At 45.0% G+C, this 20,358-nt stretch overlaps 1 protein-coding gene across 1 annotated transcript in view; it reads right to left on the reverse strand.

The window, feature by feature from the left end:
* Positions 1–4,256: 4,256 nt before the first annotated feature.
* The window catches only part of LOC138580116 (uncharacterized), a 119,731-nt gene continuing 103,629 nt past the window's right edge, over positions 4,257–20,358 (reverse strand). The window contains exons 6-7 of the mRNA XM_069650393.1: positions 10,821–10,952; positions 4,257–5,350 (exon numbers count right to left, since the gene is read on the reverse strand). Coding sequence (XP_069506494.1) covers positions 4,368–5,350; positions 10,821–10,952 — 1,115 coding nt within the window. The 3' untranslated portion in view covers positions 4,257–4,367. The remainder of the gene's footprint in view (positions 5,351–10,820; positions 10,953–20,358) is intronic.

A 20,358-nucleotide genomic window follows, 5' to 3' on the forward strand; every position in this document is an offset into this window, starting at 1 on the left:
ATGTCAGTGCCCCTATTTTGTTGGCAGATTTGGAACACTTGGTTCAAGCAGTAATGAACATCCTTCCAAATGCCAAAGTAATTTTTTCTGGATTAGTACCTAAGGCAATATGGGACAATAGTTCAGTTTTTTGTCCTCAGCAAAACAATGCTAGGTGTGTAATCAACCGAAGCATGTGTGCCTTCATGCTTAGAGCTGGTATGTTCTTCTGTAATAATGAGAATATTGATTCCAGTAATGCTGTTTATTTTAAAGAAGATGGCATTTGCTTATCTTTTGTGGGAAATGCCATTCTGTTTTGGAATGTAAGGGTTGCTTTGGTGAAGGTTATGTGAAGATTTTAGGAGTAAAGTAAGAAAATAAATAATAATAAAATACAAAATAACAGGTGTCTGTCAAGCATCTGCAAAAAAAAACAAAAAACTGCTCTTTTCCGAGCCAACCTCAAAGGGGAAATGGGGCACACTATTTAAATTTACATTCACCACGCTCAGATTTTCGATATGTCTGCGGACATGGCGGTAGTCCGCGGACATCGAAATCATTAGCTAGGGCTTCAGTATGTTCTATGTTACATGTATATAAAGTCAGGGATATTATGGTTAAGTTGCGCTACTAAAAACCTATCAAAATCAGTAAAAAAACTTCGTTAAAGGGACGTTATAGTTCAAAGTAAAACCGAAAACCCCCTGAAATTCGGCAGTTATGGTAAGATAAGCAACCATAACTCGCACCACCGTGCACTGCTAACACTAACACCCAGGACATCAAAGATGACATCACAAATGTCATTGATGACATCACTGATGACATCACAAGTGCATTTACTTTTCATGAAAACTCTATAGGAGGGATTCTTATAATGTTGACCAAAAAGTGTGAAGGATCATTTGAATAAATATCATGAGCTAATTAGTGCATTAAGCAATGTATTGATATAAATAGCATTTTATTTTGAATTTCTATCCAGTATACTAAGCAACTCATGCAGAAACTTAGGCAGTGTGTGCAGTATACATGATGAAGGTGCAATATTCATAAACTAACATGTAATAAGTAGCTAATAAAACCCACTTAATACATAATTACACTTAATACAGGGGAAACACAAAGAGACAACAACACATACAAATATGAGTATATACAGGGACAGAGAAGTAAGCAAAAAAGCAGAAGTAGTAGCAGAAAGAGTTCATAACCTAACTGATTGTCTTTATGCAGAGAAATGATTGCTTACTTTTCAAAGGTGCTACTTACTGTATGTATGTGTATCAAATAATGTCAGTGAAACCTAAGGAAAGTAGTGTGAGTACAATTTATACAAATATGAGCATATACAGGGAAGGTATAGTAATAAAAATAAAACTATGAGAAAGTGCTGATTACTCTAATGATTATCTTCATGCACAGAAAGGATTGCTCTCTTTCAAGCCTGTGTCTTCCACTATATATATGTTTCATATGATATGACTTGACCCTAGGTCTACAAATATAGTACCTTTTCAATTTTTGCTTCCTGACTGTTACTGAAGAAAACTATGTGGCTTAGATATGTCAGTAAAGGAAAAAAAGGGAGAGCCAGCCATGTGATGTTATCAGTGATGTCATCAATGACATTTGTGATGTCATCTTTGATGTCCTGGGTGTTAGTGTTAGCAGTGCACGGTGGCGCGAGTTATGGTTGCTTATCTTACCAGAACTGCCGAATTTCAGGGGTTTTTCGGTTTTACTTTGAACCATAACGTCCCTTTAACAATGTTTTTTACTGAATATATATATATATATATGTGTACATTCAGTAAAAAAAACTTTGTTAAAGGAATGTTATACTTCACAGCGAAACCAAAAAACACTGCTCATTCCCCCATTACGGTAAGCTAAGCAACCATAACTCGCACCATCTACGCGCATTGCTAAGACTAACACCCAGGACATCAAAGATGACATCCCAAACATCGCAGCAAGGTTGGGCCATTTGGGAATACACTGGTTGGCATTTGCAGGCAATTTTCTTTTCTTTGACAGAACGGCTCGGGGTCTGCAAAAAAAAGTTTCATTTGTTTGATCAATATGCAAGGGCACACAAACTGCACCCAAATGGATCCAAATCAAGCATAGTCATTTTTACAATTCCCCTAGGCCAAATTATCATGAGTTGGACATTGAGCAATGAACCACTGGAACAAGTACCTGCCCTAAAATATTTGGGACATGAACTATATCTGGTATCTCTCGGAACTCGTTTTTTATGGCGACAATTGACAAACTATTCTAAGATCATCTCACCGATGGTAAATTCTCTGTATTGGGATATGAGCATAGTCATGAGAGAGGGCACTTTGGAATCGACTAAATCCTTTAAAGCTAGTATGCTGGGTCTTCTGATGGCAATTGGAGCATCAGAAGAAGAGCTTGTGCACCGTCCAGGGAGTGTTCAGAGGAAACATTTTAACATATGATTGGTTGATTATAATTGATAAGATCAGCACCTATTCCACTTATGTTGAGTATGCTAGCTTTCCCTATAAAAGGGACTCACTTCCAATGTATTTCAAACGATGCATATGTAGTAAGGTGTAGGATTTCTTAATGTATTTTAGATTAAACCAGATACATATGGGTGAAAGAATTAAACTTTGGAAACCCAACCAGGCACTAGGCACTTATAAATGCAGATTTTGCACAACTAACATTGCACAAGAAACATCAAGGCACTGGGTCTACATCTGCCCGTATTTTAACTTATCGAGTTTACGATTTTTTAAAGCTCTTATTGAAGAAGGATCTGAGTATGCAATTAATTTATTCTGGTTAAGATTGATGTGGGGCAAACATTTGCCATTAATAATTGCACTGTATAATGTTCTTAATGTAATACTGGATCAATTGTTGTGAACATGGTAGCAATAATATGAATGAGACTGTTTCTATGAAAGAGAAATTGATGTTAGATTGATTTTAGGAATGTGTGTGAATTAATATTTGTGAGTGTAAATTGGAATTACTGTCCTGAACATCTAGAATGTTTTTTATTTTTTTATTTCTGTGTATATGTGTAAAGGTTTAGAATCCAGTGTGTGCTTCCTGGGTGAAAATTTCGCTCACCCCTAGTCAGGACCATGGTTGTGAAACTCATTTTGCAGCAATTATTTATTTAATGTGTTTTGTAGCATGTGTTTTGTAGCAGATGTACCTTCAGCACGGCTGGGACCCAAGGTGTGAGGATTGCATCAATGTAGAGCATGAAACACTACAGGCAGAGATTATTTAAAAAGCAGGAGCAGGCTGGCTCGTTACTTCTAGTTACATCATATTTTGCCTTCCGTAAGTGAATAACTGTCGGAGTTTGGGACTCTGTTTTTCCACATTCATTCTGACTCATTCTGAGGTTAGTCCTCGTTTTGCTCTGAGAGCAAACGGCATCCAAGGGCCCACAAGCTCCAGCGAGGAGCTATCATCGTCCTCACTTCCGTCAGGATGATTCGTTCCATGCAGTCGGAGGATACTTGCCAGAGTGCACACGGGATGACCCTACCCTGGGAGTCTGGCTGTTCTCCTTCCTCCCAGCAATTGGCAGCAACTCCTCATATCCAACTCGCTTCTCGAGTGCATCCTGCACTTTGTCGTAGCTAATCAATCAATCACGTAGTTCCTTTCCAGAGTCACACACGTATTCTGGCAAATTCCTGTGCGTGAAGTGCCACCTACCACACAGCAAGGCTTAGTACACATACTCCTCCCTGCCAGCAAACCTCCTTCGCCATGCTTCTAGCCTCCGCTCTGGCATTATGAATGATTCTGTCCAATGAACTGATGTCACACCTCACTTGCATTCCTTGAAGGTTCTAAGGAGTACAGGGTTGCTGCCTTCCAATACTAGAGGTGGGGTACCCTCAGCCCTTCACATGAAATTAACTATCAATCCCACAGGGCCAGACCTCTCATTCGCCCATCTTCCACTGCCAAGTGTTGACCATGACTGCAACCACTGTGCTCTCTGCTGGAAGAAGGTGGCTTTGCTCAAGTGCAAAGTGCAGGAATCATGCCGCAAAGTGCAGCAAATCTCTGATGGGATGCAGCTGCCACATTGCTGAATTTAAACACAAATATATGTTTCATTTTTCTTGCTAAAGGGCATGCATGTATATAGGTGACATTATTTGGAAGATGAGGTGCAAAGGTTCTTTTGTGAAGTAAGGGCTACATTTCTTTTCACCGATAACAGCACATTCATTCAATGAAGAGATCGGAGGAAATTGTGGAAATAATTGTGAGTTTAATTATGGATTGGTTTATTAATTTGAACCACTCAAGCGTGCACGCCTAGTCTCACAACAGCAGGACAATTCTACCATTTAGGAGCTGCGTCACTTCTGCCAAAACCGCCACCACTTCCTTTTGCTATTTATGGGAGGCGCGTCAGGTGCGCTTTCCGCCTCCTCATTGGTCGACGTTTGGTCATTTACTAATTGCACCATATAATAATCCAGTGCCTCCCGAGCTGCTTCCAGTTTTGTTTCATATTTCTGCCCCAAATCACGCAGCTTTCGCTGTGCTTCCCTTCTCACATCTTCCTGAAGTTTGGTTTTCTCAGGGCTCTCCGGCCCCGCCTTCAAATCTTCGAGTAGGTCCTCGCACTGGTGCATTATATTTCTCTCATCTCGTTGCCTCTCTTCCAGAAATGGCTCGGTTACACATGCCATCATTTTCACAATGAACTCGTCTGAGGACGCATGTAAGTCACTTGTGTAGCACGCCCCCTCACATTTGTGCAACATGCTGTCTATCAAGGCCAAGAGCTCAGACACTTGCTGTTCCCGCTCGCCTCTTCCTGCCCTGCTTTTAAAGGCGCAGTAACGGTTCCCACATTTAGCAATCAGATTTCTCAGCTTCACCTCTGATTCCTGCAGAAAACGGTCAATCGTCTTATTTCTTAAATTCTCCTTCCCAGTGAACAACACAATTGTGTGTCTTTCTCCTTCATTATCAAATAACTCTTGTATTGCCTTAATGCCGTCCTCTACCTCACTGAAGGGCCGTCCTGTGTTCAGCACCAGAATTATGGCATGAGGACCAGGCACGGAAAAAACAAAGCACTTCATGAGGTTTGTTTCAAGTGTTTCTTCAGAATATCCCTCACCTTCAAAGATAGGAACATCTGTAACCACCAGTCGTCTTCCGCTTCGCTCACAGCTCTGCTTCCAGCACTTCCGGGTCGTCACTGTGCGATCAAACTCCTCTATCCCAAGGATGGCGTTGGCCACTGCACTTTTCACATCACCTGTCAGATCAAACAGGAGAATCCTTAACTCCTCTCCCTGAGGACGGCTGCTCCTGACATCAGGTAGATCTGTGAAAAGCACATAACACACATTGGAAAAGGCGCAGGAGTGAAGAATGAACAGGCAACATACTCATATACTCATAAGATCATGAATGCTTCACCGTGCCAGTAAGCGTGACTGAGAAGGGTAGCACTCAAAGAGGCCTTCATTTATGGGAGGTTTGGAAAGTGGAGACATCATTTTCAGGAGGATAGGAGGAGAGGATAGGATTGACGGACCACCCTGGGAATGGGAGATACGCTTCAGAGGATTGAGTGAGGCTCTGTAGAATTATGCTACTATTATTATTATGGTATTTATTGAGCACAAATCTAGCTTCGAGAAGCAACTGAGCGCTTTACAGAGGTATACAGCAGTACAGATGCATAACAAAGCACTTTTCAGAGGTAACAACAGAACAGATATACAGCAGGGGTAGGATACAGAGGGGCAAAGAGGAGGGGTACAGCTGTACCGGGTGGCGGGAGGAGAGGGGCTGGTGGCATCTAGTGAGTCAGGTGACGTGAGAGGAGATGTGATGGCCTAGGTTTTGAGGAGGAGAGACTCCTTGAAGAGGTGGGTCTTGAGTTATTTTCTGAATTGTAGGTGCGTGGGGGCGAGTCTGATGCTGACAGGGAGGAGGTTCCATAGTCTTGGAGCATAGGCAGTGAAGGCTTGTTTTCTGGTCCTTTCCTTTTGCAGTGTCGGATTTGAAGTCTGCACGTGTCCTGGCTTCTGGTGGTGCGCTGTCCGTCTGGGATGCTGAGCTTCTCTGTAAGGTAGCTGGGTGACTTGTGGGTGACTGCGTTATCGATGATGCAGGAAGACTTGAAGGTGATTTGTGCCAGCAGTGGGAGCCAGTGAAGGTCAATGAGGGCGGCAGTGATGTGGTCGTATCTGCATAGACCCTTGATGAAGCGCGTGGCCATGTTTAAGGCACTTCTCAGGGGCTCGAGGGAGGACAACAGGAGGCCTTCGAGGAGGGCATTGGCCCCATCCAGGTGGGATAGGACCAGTGCGTGAACGGTGGATCTAATGCTGTCCGGAGGAAGGAAGAGCTTGACCTTCCGTAGGAGGGAGAGCTGATACAAAGCTGTCTGAGATTTCCTAGCTATATGTGTTTGGAAGGAGAGGTGTTTGTCGATGTGGAACCCGAGGGACTTGGTGCAGGAGGTGAGCTCAGATGTAAAGCCCTCAGGGTTCATGGTTGTTAGCCAGGTCTGTATGTCTGGGTGTTCGGTGTTCTAGGCGAGGAGTAGGAATTCAGTCTTGAGCTTCAAGTATGCAAAGGACATCCAAGACTGGATCAGCGAGAGGCAGGTTATGAGCCTATGGATGTCCTTGATGGAGTTGTTCTTGAGGTATAGCTGTGTGTTGTTGGTGTATTGGTGGATGTGGATGTAGTGTGTGGATAGGAGGGCTCCCAGCAGCTCCATGTATAGATTGAGGATCACTGGAGAGAGGATGGAACCCTGCAGGACTCCACAGGTGATGGGTATTATTGGCGATCTAGAGGAGTCTCTCTAAACAAACTGCTGGTGGTTGGCTAGGTAGGACTTGATCCAGCATAGGACAAGGTCGCTGATCCCCATACGCTGATGTAGGGTGTCCGTGAGCGCATGGTGGTCTACTGTGTCAAAAGCAGCCGAGAGGTCGAGTAGAACCAGGAGACAGGGGTGGCCATCATCAACGATGTTGAGGGCATCATCGACTACCTTTTTAGCTGCTGTCTCCGTGCTGCATCTGGGTCTGAAACCAGATTGGCAGGTTTGGAGGAGATTGTTGGTGTCGTTGTGTTGCTGCAGTTGCGCATCTACCACTTTCTTGATCATACCTAGGAAGGGAAGATGGGTGATGGGGAAATAGATCCCTAGGTTGTCGGGATCCAGACTGAGTTTCTTTAGTAGAGGGAAGATGTATCCTGTCTTTAGGGTCGATAGGAAGGTGCCTTGAATTTGGGTACTGTTGATGACCCCTAGGTAGGGATGGAGGGCTTCTGCGGGTAGGGTCTTGAGGATGGATGCTGGGAGGATATCTTCTGTAAAAGATGTGGCTTTGAGGGCGGCCAGGGTTTATACCACGTCCTCTGTAGATTGTGTCTTGAATGTTGTCCAGGGTGTGGAGTTTCACGAGGCTGGACGTGAGGTGGGTCTGTGGATCCAGAGCTGGTGTCTATGTGCTGGCGAATGCTGCTGATTTTTTGTCAATGAAGAAGGTGTTGATGGTGGTGGATTTTTCGATGGAGTGTGGTATGACAGGGTCGCGTAGCGGGTTGACTCAGTGCTTGACCGCTTTAAAGAGGGCTATGCTTTTGTCGTTGGCTTCTGCCATGATGTTCTGATAGTAGGAGGCCTTGGCTTCTTTGAATAGTTGTCGGCGGGTAGCTCAGGGATCCTTAAGGAGCACCAGGTTGTTTGCTGTCCTGGATTGGCGCCAGCATTTTTTCTCTTGTTTCCTGATTACTCTTTTGCTGAAGTTGAGTTCTTGTGTGTACCAGGGTGCTGACGGTTCCGGTTTGCAGGTGCGCTGTTTCAGAGGCATGTGACGGTCGATGGAGGCTGAGAGGGTGGCGTTGAGTGCTTCCAGTGCTATAGAGATCTGAGGTGAGGATTAGGTGGCAGGTGAGCAGAAAATCTGCTCTGTCGCTTCTAGGCTGGTGCAGCACCACTTATGAACTGGAAACATGAATGTGCAAAGCAGGGCCGGTTCTGAGAAACACAATGTGTGGTTCGCCTGCTGTCTGTTTATAGCTGGTGTGAAATGCATATGTTTGCCATAAACAAACCAAAGCAATAAAAAGTGAGGCTGCCACATGTATTTTCATATGTATTGTATTAAATGCAAATAAACCACTTAACATTTACATTTCAGGCCCGAAATCCCATTGAAACCTATTGCAAGTGGGTGCTTGTTTACCTTACCAAGTCGCCTTAAGAAAGCGTGATTCCACACACAGAAAAGTGGTTTCCCTCTTCCTTTTTTTTCACGGTACAACGTCCTTTCATCGCCTGCAATTGCATCGCCAGTCATTTCAATGTGTATATTATAACGAAAGTGTTGATCACATTTTTGGGGGGTGGTGGGAAAGGGCAGATAAGAGGTTGCGGGATAGGGAATAGGTATAAATAGGTGGTGTACCGGGGGATAAGAGGGTAAAAAAATAATTTGATGAAAGTTTTCGTTAGAATGTACACGTTTTAATGCCTGGTGTTGCAATTGCAGGCGATGAAAGAACATGGGTTTTCACATGTTTGTTTCAAGTGATTTCTATTCAATAAATGGACTTGAACATAAATATGTCAGAGTTTGCAATCTTTTGTATTTCATTGGCTCGATGAATACAAAAATCCCATTTTCACAGTGGAAGCAGACAGATCCTGCACACCACTCTCACTCAGAACTGGAACACCACCACATGTAGAGCAATATTTGTTGGAGGAAGTTTGGTGGTGGGCAATCATCAGGCCTGAGAAAGAGAGATGAGTGGGAATCAGTCTGTCTGCAGGGAGATGGGGGGGGGGGGAAAGGACTGATGTGACTGATACTGGAGGGAGCAGTCACCTGTCAAAGGGAGAAGGTCAAGCAGACAACGGATGGGAAGAGGGGAATGACATCATTGGGCAAAGGGGATGCGCTAGTCGGATCGGCCAGAGACATGGTGGGGAGATCGCCTAAAGCAGGAGTTTGATGAAGTAGATTGGTCCAAGTGATAAGGAATGTGAGCAGCAAGTGAAACTAGATTATACTTGGGTACTTAGCAGATTACTTAGGATTATTAAGAACATTTGCCTGAGGGAGGAAAAGATGGAAGACGGCATCCTTACGTGCCCAAGAAGAAAAGGCTGATTATTTCCTCAGAGTCTGGTAAAATCTAAAGGAAGCAATGTTGCCTATGAGGTTTAAGAAGGCTGCAATACCTGATTCAAAGCCCATAGGAGCACATGATGCAAGTCCATGCAAGTGAATGAGGAGGGTCTTATGTTAGGAAAGCTTGAAAGAGGATAAAGCATGAGAACAGTGCAGAGAGTAAGAGTCAAGTAGAGAAAAGGCAGATGTACATACATCATTCTGAAGAAAGATTCAAAGAGTGTATATTTATGTTATTATTTAAAGCGTTGACATAACTGGAGAGCAGTGGAGTGGCATTTATGGTGTGGGTAGACAGCATTTGGGCTGGCATCCTTTAAAAGTGGCACAGTACGGTGAGTTGCGGTCTGCATGTCGGTATGTGCATCCATTGGGATTAGTCCTTCGTCAGGTATTGTTCAAAAAGCCATGTTTGAGAACTGGGATTATTTGCGGACAAATTGTTATTCGGGCCAGTTCATCGATTTACTTTGTGAGCAGCGTGTACCACCATAATTGTGGAGCTTAGCCACCAGATACCCTGGTGTGCCACTCGTAACTACTTTCTAAATTATACATGCAGTATTGAACTATAACCTGGCCTGAGCAATGTAGTTAGCGTAGGATGGGGGTCATTCAGTCAAATTTTTGTGCACCCATAATTAGACGTGTTGTTGCATGGTCGACTGCTTTTAGGGTAGACAAGTGAGCAGCTTCGAGCCAAGTCAAGAGAGAATGTCCCCCATTGATGTGCGACACCACGAGTGCCTGCACTACGATGTGGTTTGATTTGCTTCTGGAATGACATGCTGCTGTCAATGGGGATGCCTAAGGATTTTGCTGAACCCACAAGTTGTGATAAAATCCTTTTATTTGCATATCATCCATTCATGGTTGGACACATGGTTGTTTTTGCGGAGGGAAAATATTCGGTCGTGAATCAGTGTGGAGAAGAAAGGAATGGTGTGAGTTGATGGGGATGGAGTGTACACGAAAGAATTGAAGTTGAAAAGGGATTATGACTCTCTGTGATGCTTTGGAGAGGGCCTATAGGGGGGACGATTTCATAAATCAGATCAAAGGGTTATATATTATCCAAGGTTGGGTTTGGACCTTGTTGCTTAACTTGGAGAAGGGTTGTGGGATGAGACCTTAGAATGCTCATGTGGGATGAGACCTTACAATGCTCACATCAGTGGGCGGCAGACTGTGAATGATATATATGTTTGACAGGGCTGCCAGGGAGGGAACACATCTGCATGACATAGGGAGAAGGTATTCATTTTAAGAGAGCATACAAAGGAATTATGGGAAACACTAGGGCCAGGAGGTAGGAAGATCAATGGAAGCTTTCAGAGAATTTAGAGCAATGAAAAGATTGTCGACAAGTTGGAAATTTAGTAAATTAGAAAGTTCTTCTGGTGTAGGACATACAGGGAGATCATGTTAGTTTGAAGAGCGCACTAGTGGTGGATAGCAGAGCTTCTAACACTGGGGTGTCAATTTGTTGTCTCTCTTGAGCTAGGAGTAAGTGGAGGAACATACACTAGCCTCGGATTCTTATAGAATATAAGTCCGCCTACCCCATAATTTGAGTCCCGCATTCACCCTATTGCAACAGGGTAAGAAACACCAGAATCTTGCACTTACCTGTGATTCTTGGAGTAAGGGACTCTTGGGGTCCCGTGGCGATCTCTAGGCTTCTATTGATTTTCTCTGTCCCTGGTTTGCTAGACGTTAGTCGTGCTTCAGACTCATTAGTCATTGCTGGGGATGGACTACCTGAGAGCAAAAAACATATTTGAGTACCCGATTCTTGAAGACCCTTCTCCCTCAAAAGAATTTCCTTCTTTGGTCGAACGCTCTTATATATGAAAAGAAGGCAGCTCCTTCTTTTCATACATAAGAGCGTTCGACCAAAGGATGAACATGTGTCTTATTATAGTTTCCCTAGAGAGCCCGTGAAGTCAGCAACATCTCATGTGTTACTGTTTATGAACTTCTGAGGGGGGTCCTACAATGCATGACTCGCAAACAGCTTCATGGTGTTACTGGGACTCAACCCATCAGGAAGCGACGTAGATGAAAACATATTCAGGAAACCTTTCAGAAGCATTTGAGTGGCCTCCTTCGACATATTAAATCTGAAACCAGCTAAAAACCAAAATGTTGGGGAAGATATAAAATGTTAAACCAATGGAGTTTCCTAAAACCTAAATATGATCCTATGTGGTTTCTGTGAGTTTTAGGACACATCGACCACTCCCTGCTTTTTGGAACTTAGGACCCTGCCTCATTCCCCACCCCTTTGTCTCTCCTTCAGTGCACATGTTCTCTGATGTGCCTGTAAAGTGGTACCATTTCAACATTAGAATTTCATGGAAATAAATAAATGTAGGAATAACACATCACTAATACATCCATTAATAGCATGTTAGACTGTAATCAATATTTTGCAAACTAATCAAAGTACAATTCCTGAAGACTGCGGTCTTGACCTTGTGAGACCAAGCTCCCTATGCACAAGAGCTGCTTAATCTTTACTGGCATGAGTAGGAGTATTCCCTTTGTTATATTTGGTTGCCCTCCTGGGTTTCCCGCTCTCCCCTTTACTTTTATGTTGCAGGAGTAGCATTGCCGGCCTGCTGTCAGAACGGGACCTTCTTCCTTGTTTGTCAAGTTGGCTTCTTGATGTTCTGCTTTTCCTCCATTCTGCACACGCCTCAGTGACCTTGGATAAGTGGTCTCTCCACGGTTCACGGATTCCCAAGCCAACCATTGTTGGGTCACAACACCACTTCTTAGTTGACTGCTTTAAGGATGTAGCAGAACCTTGGCTTCTCTCTCTCCAGCTTGCCACAGAACGGGACTCGGACGGCAGCTCCCTTTCAGTCTTGGAAGCCGTGCATCCCTCTCTCGTTCAGGTATCGTCGCACAGCTGATTCGAATCTCCTGGGTTTCTCTCTCTCTCAGATCTCCTTCTCTTTTATGATGATGCTGCTGTGAGTCTTCCCCAGCACAATGTCAAAATCCTTCTTCTTTGTTTGGTTTGTGATCTGTATTACTCCAGTAGGTTTCTTTGTCGCACTACCACATAAGTCCTCCTCTGTAGATTTAGTCAAAGGTTTTATCTGAGAATACCAAATATTGGCGTGTTCTGTAGGATTGCTTCTGGCAGATGTTATTGTCAATGGACCATATCTAAGTTGGTTAGGGAGTTCCTCATTGAAACGGGAGTCCTTGTCCCCAAGGGGGTGAGTTTCTCCCAATGAGGTCCTGCGTGCTTCTACCCCTAGGGTGGGTATTGCGTAGTGAGCTCACCTCCCTAGTCTCCTGGGTTTCCCGCTCTCCCCTTTACTTTTATGTTGCCGGAGTAGCATTACTGGCCTGCTGTCAGAACTGGACCTTCTTCCTTGTTTGTCAAGTTGGCTTCTTGGTGTTCTGCTTTTCCTCCATTCTGCACACGCCTCAGTGACCTTGGATAAGTGGTCTCTCCACGGTTCACGGATTCCCAAGCCAACCATTGTTGGGTCACAACACCACTTCTTAGTTGACTGCTTTAAGGATGTGGCAGAACCTTGGCTTCTCTCTCTCCAGCTTGCCACAGAACGGGACTCGGACGACAGCTCCCTTTCAGTCTTGGAAGCCGTGCATCCCTCTCTCGTTCAGGTATCGTCGCACAGCTGATTCGAATCTCCTGGGTTTCTCTCTCTCTCAGATATCCTTCTCTTTTATGATGATGCTGCTGTGAGTCTTCCCCAGCACAATGTCAAAATCCTTCTTCTTTGTTTGGTTTGTGATCTGTATTACTCCAGCAGGTTTCTTTGTCGCACTACCACATAAGTCCTCCTCTGTAGATTTAGTCAAAGGTTTTATCTGAGAATACCAAATATTGGCGTGTTCTGTAGGATTGCTTCTGGCAGATGTTATTGTCAATGAACCATATCTAAGTTGGTTAGGGAGTTCCTCATTGGAACGGGAGTCCTTGTCCCCAAGGGGGTGAGTTTCTCCCAGTGAGGTCCTGCTTGCTTCTACCCCTAGGGTGGGTATTGCGTAGTGAGCTCACCTCCCTAGTCTCACAGGGAAAAGGCTCCCCCCTGGTGAGAAATGACTGCATTCCACGATTCGTCACACATTGTAGTGCAGAAATGTAAAACTTTGCTGAAATAGTGGGCTATTTGACGATTACGGTACAACTCATAACAAGACCCGTAGTATAAGGGAACCTTCTCTATGTCCATATAGCAGATGATATACGTTCTTCCATATTTACACAGCATTGCATTCAATGCTCATCAGCTACTTTCACCACCAGTGAAGAGGGTGGCTCTAAGTCCCCACTAGAACTCCCCACCTCCCAAAAGTCAGAAATTAGACTGCCAATTGACTGCCCTTGTTTGTTGAAGCTAGGACATCAGCTATGCATACAAGCATGCATCACAGCACTGAGCCACTAATCTTTAAGGTGTATCGAATGAGGGGCTGATGCTGCTTTCTGATAGGTGGCATCATTTGCACCATATCAGTGGGTTCCAGATGCTGCACGTAGTGACTGTTAGGAGGTGTGGGGGGAGAAACACTCTGTAATAACTCCAATAATTCTCTAACTGGTGTTTGTACTCAGTTTAGATGTTACATTAACTATTCTAGTATCATCCTCAGTCCCTCAACTGCTTTTATAGGTGCTTATAGTTACCGCTGCTGAGTGCCACTATATTTCTCCTATATAGCTGTTTATTGATGCCATTGAACTGCAAAATGTGAACAAACGGGTATACTCCTCAATGCCTTTATCGTAGCATTAAATTGTTTAACTTCCCACAAGTGGTGTAAATCATGCACCACTAGGCCAGTGACTGTGATAGCAGTAAAGAACACTACCTTATTAGGTGTGTGGCAGTATTTCCCATCCGATTACTGCATGAGGTATTTTACAATGTTTCTGCTACTACAGTGGTCAAATCATGCCTCTGATTTCTGAAATACCTCATGCCATGTAATATTTTATAAATGCATATCCATCCCTGTTTGATGGAGATGCATATGCGACAGCAGAAGTTCCAGCTCTTTCCTCCTCATAACAAATGGTGTCAGTGTGATGGGACAGAACATGTAGAGCAAGTTCTGACCCACCCTAATATCCAATCTATTTATTATTATTATTATTATTATTATTATTATTATTATTATTATTATTATTATTATTATCAGGTGGTGTAACCTGCCGCCCAGCGGGCACACATCCGCGTATAAAAAGGGGATGATGATGGCAAACCAAAACACTCCAGGGAACATTCCTGTGACAAACACCATGCCCCAACAAACTTGGCCTCGTGAACAAGGTGGAGTCCAGGTCAAATCGGTACGGCAACGGACCCCACAGAAATCCCTGACACTTACCATTGACTTCACCAATGGTTGTGGTCCTGAACAGCAGGCAGAAGTGAGGAGCTGCTCCTGGAACAGACGGGATGGCACCTATCAAGGGGAACGCCAGAGGAACAGCCTACGGAGCGGACATGGGGGAAAGGCTCAGAGATGGCAGCCATGGCGGGAGAGCAGGATACCAGGCAGAGGGGCCTATACTCGGGGACTAAGTAGCGTTCATCCTCCTTATTGGGAGGAGGGGCGGAAGAAGGGTATAAAGGAAGTCAGTGGTGATACATTGTTTCTCCAGCATTGGATCTTTCATAGATTCAGATGCTTGAATATGCCCCGTCGTCAGACTGGGAATCCTCGGTGATAAAAATAATTATTAAAATGTTTTAATATACACACATTGCTACATAGAAATGCATATACATAGTCCATTATGGCCTATGAGCCATACTATTGTGTAGTCCCTCCACCTCACTTTGGTCCTTTATGATCCCAAACAATGAGGTGGCAGGGCTTAAGCTCCGCCCCGGCAGCCATCTTCAGATTTTTCACTGCAGTCTAATTGACACAGGGAATCCTCAAGCTCTCTGAGCTTTTTCGATTTTTCTTCTATTTTCACAGTAGTTTATATATGTTTAATATACTCTACCACATTCCCCTGGCTATAGGGCTATCTCCACTGGTTTTTGGGGTTTCAAAAAACTTTATTTTGATCCAGAATTCGTCGAGTGAACTTTCTCTTCAGCTGGCTGAACTTCAGGCTACCAAGAAGCCTTCCCTATTCAGGGAATGCACGAGGTGCAGGAGAAAGGTGGTTTACATGAAAGACCCCCATGATCACTGTATATACTGTCTATATCCTCATGACATCCAGAAATGTCACATTTGCAAGTCTTTTTCAACTAAGACCCTAAAAGACAGACATAGAAGACTTCTTCTGCATTCGGGAGCCAAGGGACTTTCTTCTGATGAGGAATCTGTGAAGACAGCCCCTGTTCACTCCAGCGAATCGTCTGAGAGGCAAACTTCTAAAAGAAGGGCCTCTTCAGTGGATAGGAGTTCCTCTCCCAAGAGTAAGAGGAAGCTGGAAATTATACCTTTCCTACCTCTCCTGGACTCTACAAGCTATAAAATGAAGCATTCTACAGCAAAAACATCCTCCAAAGGTAAGGAGGAGTTTGCAAAAAACTGGGGGGGGGGGCAGTCGCCCACGGAGAAGCCGTCTCCGAGCAGCAGTAAAGATAGAGGCCCGTCGTCCACCAAGCCATCAATGAAACCCTCATCGGTGAACGCCGCGCGACAAACCGCATCGTCCACGGCTAAGTCCTCGTCGGCGAGTTTATCATCCACGAAGCAATCGTCGACAAAGGAAGCTCATCATTTGTCCACGAAGCACTCGTCCACGAGAAATTCATCCACGAAGCACTCGTTGACGGGTAAGGGCAAGCTACCATCCACGAAATCTTCATCCACGCACTCGTCCACGGATAAAGGCAAGCTACCGTCCATGAAATCTTCGTCCATGGAACCGCCGTCGACGAGGCCGTCGTCAAGGAAATCTTCGACCACAGCTCTGTTGAAGGCACCGCAAGCTTCTTTACCGACAGAAGAATTAGGGCCCAAAACGCCCCTCATTGACGCCACTGTTACACCATCCAATGAAGACAGTCTTCCTGAGTCTATAGAAGCGCCTCCTCATTTTGTAGAAGCTCTTGAACCGCAGGGAACACAATTATCTCCCTTAGGAGAAATGCCAGAGCTACCTGACGTCATCCTGCAGGAGGAGTTTTCAGATACTGAGTTTGTTGATGAACAGCATTGTCTTACACCTAAGGAACACAGCCCTCCTTGGCAACCTACTACAGAGGTGCCTGCTGAACCTTAGGATCCTTTGTTCATGTTATCAATATCAAGGATCATTGAGGAGTTCAACAGACGTCAACATGAAAAAAGCAAGTCAGCTGTACCGAGGGAGCCAAACCTCCCGCAGAGGGATTTTTCACCTCGACAAAGCACGCCAAGACATTCGCCTTTCAGGAGTAGGCCACAGAAAAGAGTGTGTTCACCTGAGCCACCACGCAGGTCTAGGAGCAGGACACTCAGTGCTTCACCGACAAGGGTCCCTTCTCCAGCATCGTCACACAGGACAAGATCTCCAGCTAGAGATCCAACGATTGTACCATCCTCTGTTTCGGTCTCGGACTGGCAGGAAGATCCTTTCAGAGAATTTTCTGAAGCGGAAGAAGGTGAGATCACGCAGGAGTCTGATACTAGCGAATGGGACGATTACATTGTTGAAAAGCCCAGAAAGAAAGATTCTCCGGGTGGCTCTTCACTGTCGGATGATCTAGTCTCTTTTCATACTATCATCGGCAAAGCCGCAGAATTGTTCCAGTTACAGGTCACATCGGAGGAGAAAAAGTCACTGCTTTATGAGCACAGGGACAAACGTAGGTGAACTGCTACTACCATTCCTCTCCTCAACACCATTTGGGAGTCCAGATACAAGATATTGGCTACACCCTTATCCACTCCGGCTCTAGTTTCCAGGCCTGAGAAAAAATACAAGGCTCCTGAGTCTGCACCGCTTTGTCTACGAGGTCATACAAAACCGGACTCAGTCATCACAGTAGCAGCTAGGAGAAAGTTGACCAATCCAGCATCATATCTAACCCCCACCAGACAAGGATGGTTGCAAACTACAGGCTACGGGCAGGAAAGTATCCGCATCAGCATCATTTACCATTAGAGCGGGCAACGCGCTGGCTATGACGGCGAGATTTGACCGCAAGCTTTGGCTCTGCATGTCCAAGCTGGCCAAACAGCTACCTGTAGAACTCCAGGAAGAGCCAGGTCGATTATCGCCGATGGGGAAGCAGCTTGGGATCACATGACTGATGGAGCAGTCGATGTGGCGGAGTCAGGCAGATGGCCCACAGCACAGTGCTGAGAAGACAGGCCTGGATGAAGGCTACCAATTTCAGGCCTGAGGTCCAAGCTCAGATATTGGACATGCCCTTCAATGGTCAAAAACTCATCGGGAAAAAGATTGATGACCATCTCAAAGGAATCAAAACGGACACGGACACGACACGTGCCATCAGCTCTTTGCAATATAAAGACAAGGATCGACGGTCTTTTCCTCCTTTTCGAGGTTCATCCTCGAAGTACAGAGATTTTAACCGTCCTTCCTATGGTCAGAAGTTGCAAGGTAATTCATACCAGGACACCAAGTACAAGTCTTCCAACAAGTACGGCCAGATAGGGAGGCGGGGCTATGCTCAAGGGAAGTCGCAGAGCTAACAAAACTGTCAGTTCAGCTCCTCCCCCTCAACTTCACACCCCGGTGGGTGGAAGGGTGAGCCAGTTCTTTCAATGCTGGCAGTCAATAACATCCGACAAATGGGTGTTACAGGTGGTCTGCGAGGGACACACGATAGAATTTCTAGACCAGCCCCCTTCCTTGCCCCTGACTCTGCGCAAGGTGCATATGTTAAAGCAAGTCATGTCCGAAATCCAGAAACTGCTGCACAAAGCAGCAACAGAGCCAGTACCTTACTCGCTAAGGGGGAAGGGTTTTACTCGTGTTTCTTCCTCATCAAAAAGAAGAATGGTCAAAGACGACCCATCATGGACCTGAGAGCGCTGAACAAATATATCAAGCGCATCAAATTCAAGAGAAACACAGTGAGAGAGAGAGAGAAAGCAAGACGCACTGGGAATGCAAAGAGAGAGTTGAGGCCAGGAGAAACTCGGACACTGACATAAGGAGGGAGAAATAGGGTGAGATGCAGCAAGTCAAGTAACAGTGTCTGTGAGAAATAGAAAGAGGGAGGGAGGGAGTGAGATCAAGAGAATTGAGACAGAGAGGCAGGCAGACAGTCAACAGAGAGGGACAGCTAGAGTGAGACTGGGACAGAGCATAAGGGAGGACTGGGAGGCCAACAGCAGCCCAGGCAGAAAGGGACTCCAGCCTGTTGAAATCTTTTTCAACTATTCCTCGCCACACACTAAATTTTAAATGTTTATGCACTCATGGCCACTGCCACAAAATAAGACTGTTGTGCGCTCTGCTACCCTGGCAGTGTAAGCTGTACATGGATTGATGTTGTTGCTGCACTTTTCTTAACATTTGCAATTTTAACGTGACACATTTTCTCAACATCAGAAAATAAATTATGTGTCCATTCCTGGATTTGCCCACATAATTCCACAGTATAAACATGGATCCAAACACAGCATCTAATGATGTGTTCTATCTGTCCTGCATGGGAACATAGACCATGTAGATGCAGATGAGTAGTGTTTACCCCAATAATGCAGAGGGGAGTCGCTCTCAAAAATCCTTTAGTTACGCTAATGTGTGCTTTCTAATGGCATTGTCTCTGTTTCAAGCTCAAAATTCGCAAAAGCAAGCACATGGGCGCATCCATTTTGTGAAATGGATGCCCGCCTGTGCTGGCTTTTGCGGCACTAATGAAGGAAAAGCCAGCCAGCTGTAGTAAACAAAAGCTACCGCTGGGTGGCTTTTCCTTCAATGGTGCTGTGCGCGGAGGACGGGGACCGGAGACCAGAGCAGGAAAGCTGCAGCTGAATCTCGGTAAGTGCTATTTATTTTTAAAAAGAAATAAGCACTAGCTGCGGTTTTATTTCTAGGTTTTCCGGGCTGGAGGAGCCCGGAAAACTTAGAAATAAAACCGCAGCTTTAAAAACGTTGTATTTATGTTTGTGGTCGCTTTTTAAGCTACCGCAAACATAAATACAACGTTGTGTTTGAAAACGCTGCGGTTTTTCTTTCCAGGTTTCTCAGGCTCCTCCGGCCCGGAGGAGCCTGAGAAACTCGGAAAGAAAAACCGCAGCGTTTTCAAACACAACTGCGTTGTGTTTATGCCTGCTGTGGCTATCACTTTGGGTCTCCGGTGCTCCCCTAGGGGAGCACCGGAGACCCAAAGTGAAAGCCAAGGCCGGCAGAAACACAACACGGTTGTGTTTCTGCCTAAATCTGCTTTCCCATTCGGGGCTCTCGGGCTCCCCATGGGGGGCCGAGAGCCCCAAATGGGAAGGCAGATTTAGGCAGAAACACTGCAGCATTTAGCATTTCCCATTTGGGGCTCTCGGGCCCCCCGTGGGGAGCCCGAGAGCCCCAAAGGGGAAATCAGCTGTAGGCAGAAACACCGCGGCATGTAAACACAACCGTGTTGTGTTTCTGCCTGCCTTGGCTTTCACTTTGGGTCTCCGGTGCTCCCCTGGGGCGGTTGTGTTTGAAAACGCTGTGTTTTTTCTTTCCGAGTTTCTCAGGCTCCTCCGAGCCGGAGGAGCCTGAGAAACTTGGAAAGAAAAACCGCAGCGTTTTCAAATACGTTTTTAAAGCTGCGGTCCTCCAGCCCGGAAAACTTAGAAAAAAAAACGCAGCTAGTGCTTATTTTTAAAAAAAAATAAATAGCACTTACCGAGATTCAGCTGCAGCTTTCCTGCTCTGGTCTCCAGTCCGCGTCCTCCGAGTCCCGGCTCCAATGAAGGAAATGCCACCCAGCGGTAGCTTTTGTTTACTACAGCTGGCTGGCTTTGCCTTCATTAGTGCTGCAAAAGCCAGCACAGGCGGGCATCCATTTAAAAAAATGGATGCGCCCATGTGCTTGCTTTTGCAAATTTTGAGCTTGAATAGCTCAAAATTTTCCATAGGAAGTTTAAAAAAAAATAGTGCTAGTATTATTTTTTTTATATTGCCTATCTATTTTTTAAATACATTTTTTTTTACTGGACTATCCCTTTAAACAAATGTATTAAAAAAGGCCTCATTATCACTGCT

This window comes from Ambystoma mexicanum, chromosome 3p, assembly GCF_040938575.1.
Source record: "Ambystoma mexicanum isolate Mex_15411 chromosome 3p, UKY_AmexF1_1, whole genome shotgun sequence".
NCBI lineage: Eukaryota > Metazoa > Chordata > Amphibia > Caudata > Ambystomatidae > Ambystoma > Ambystoma mexicanum.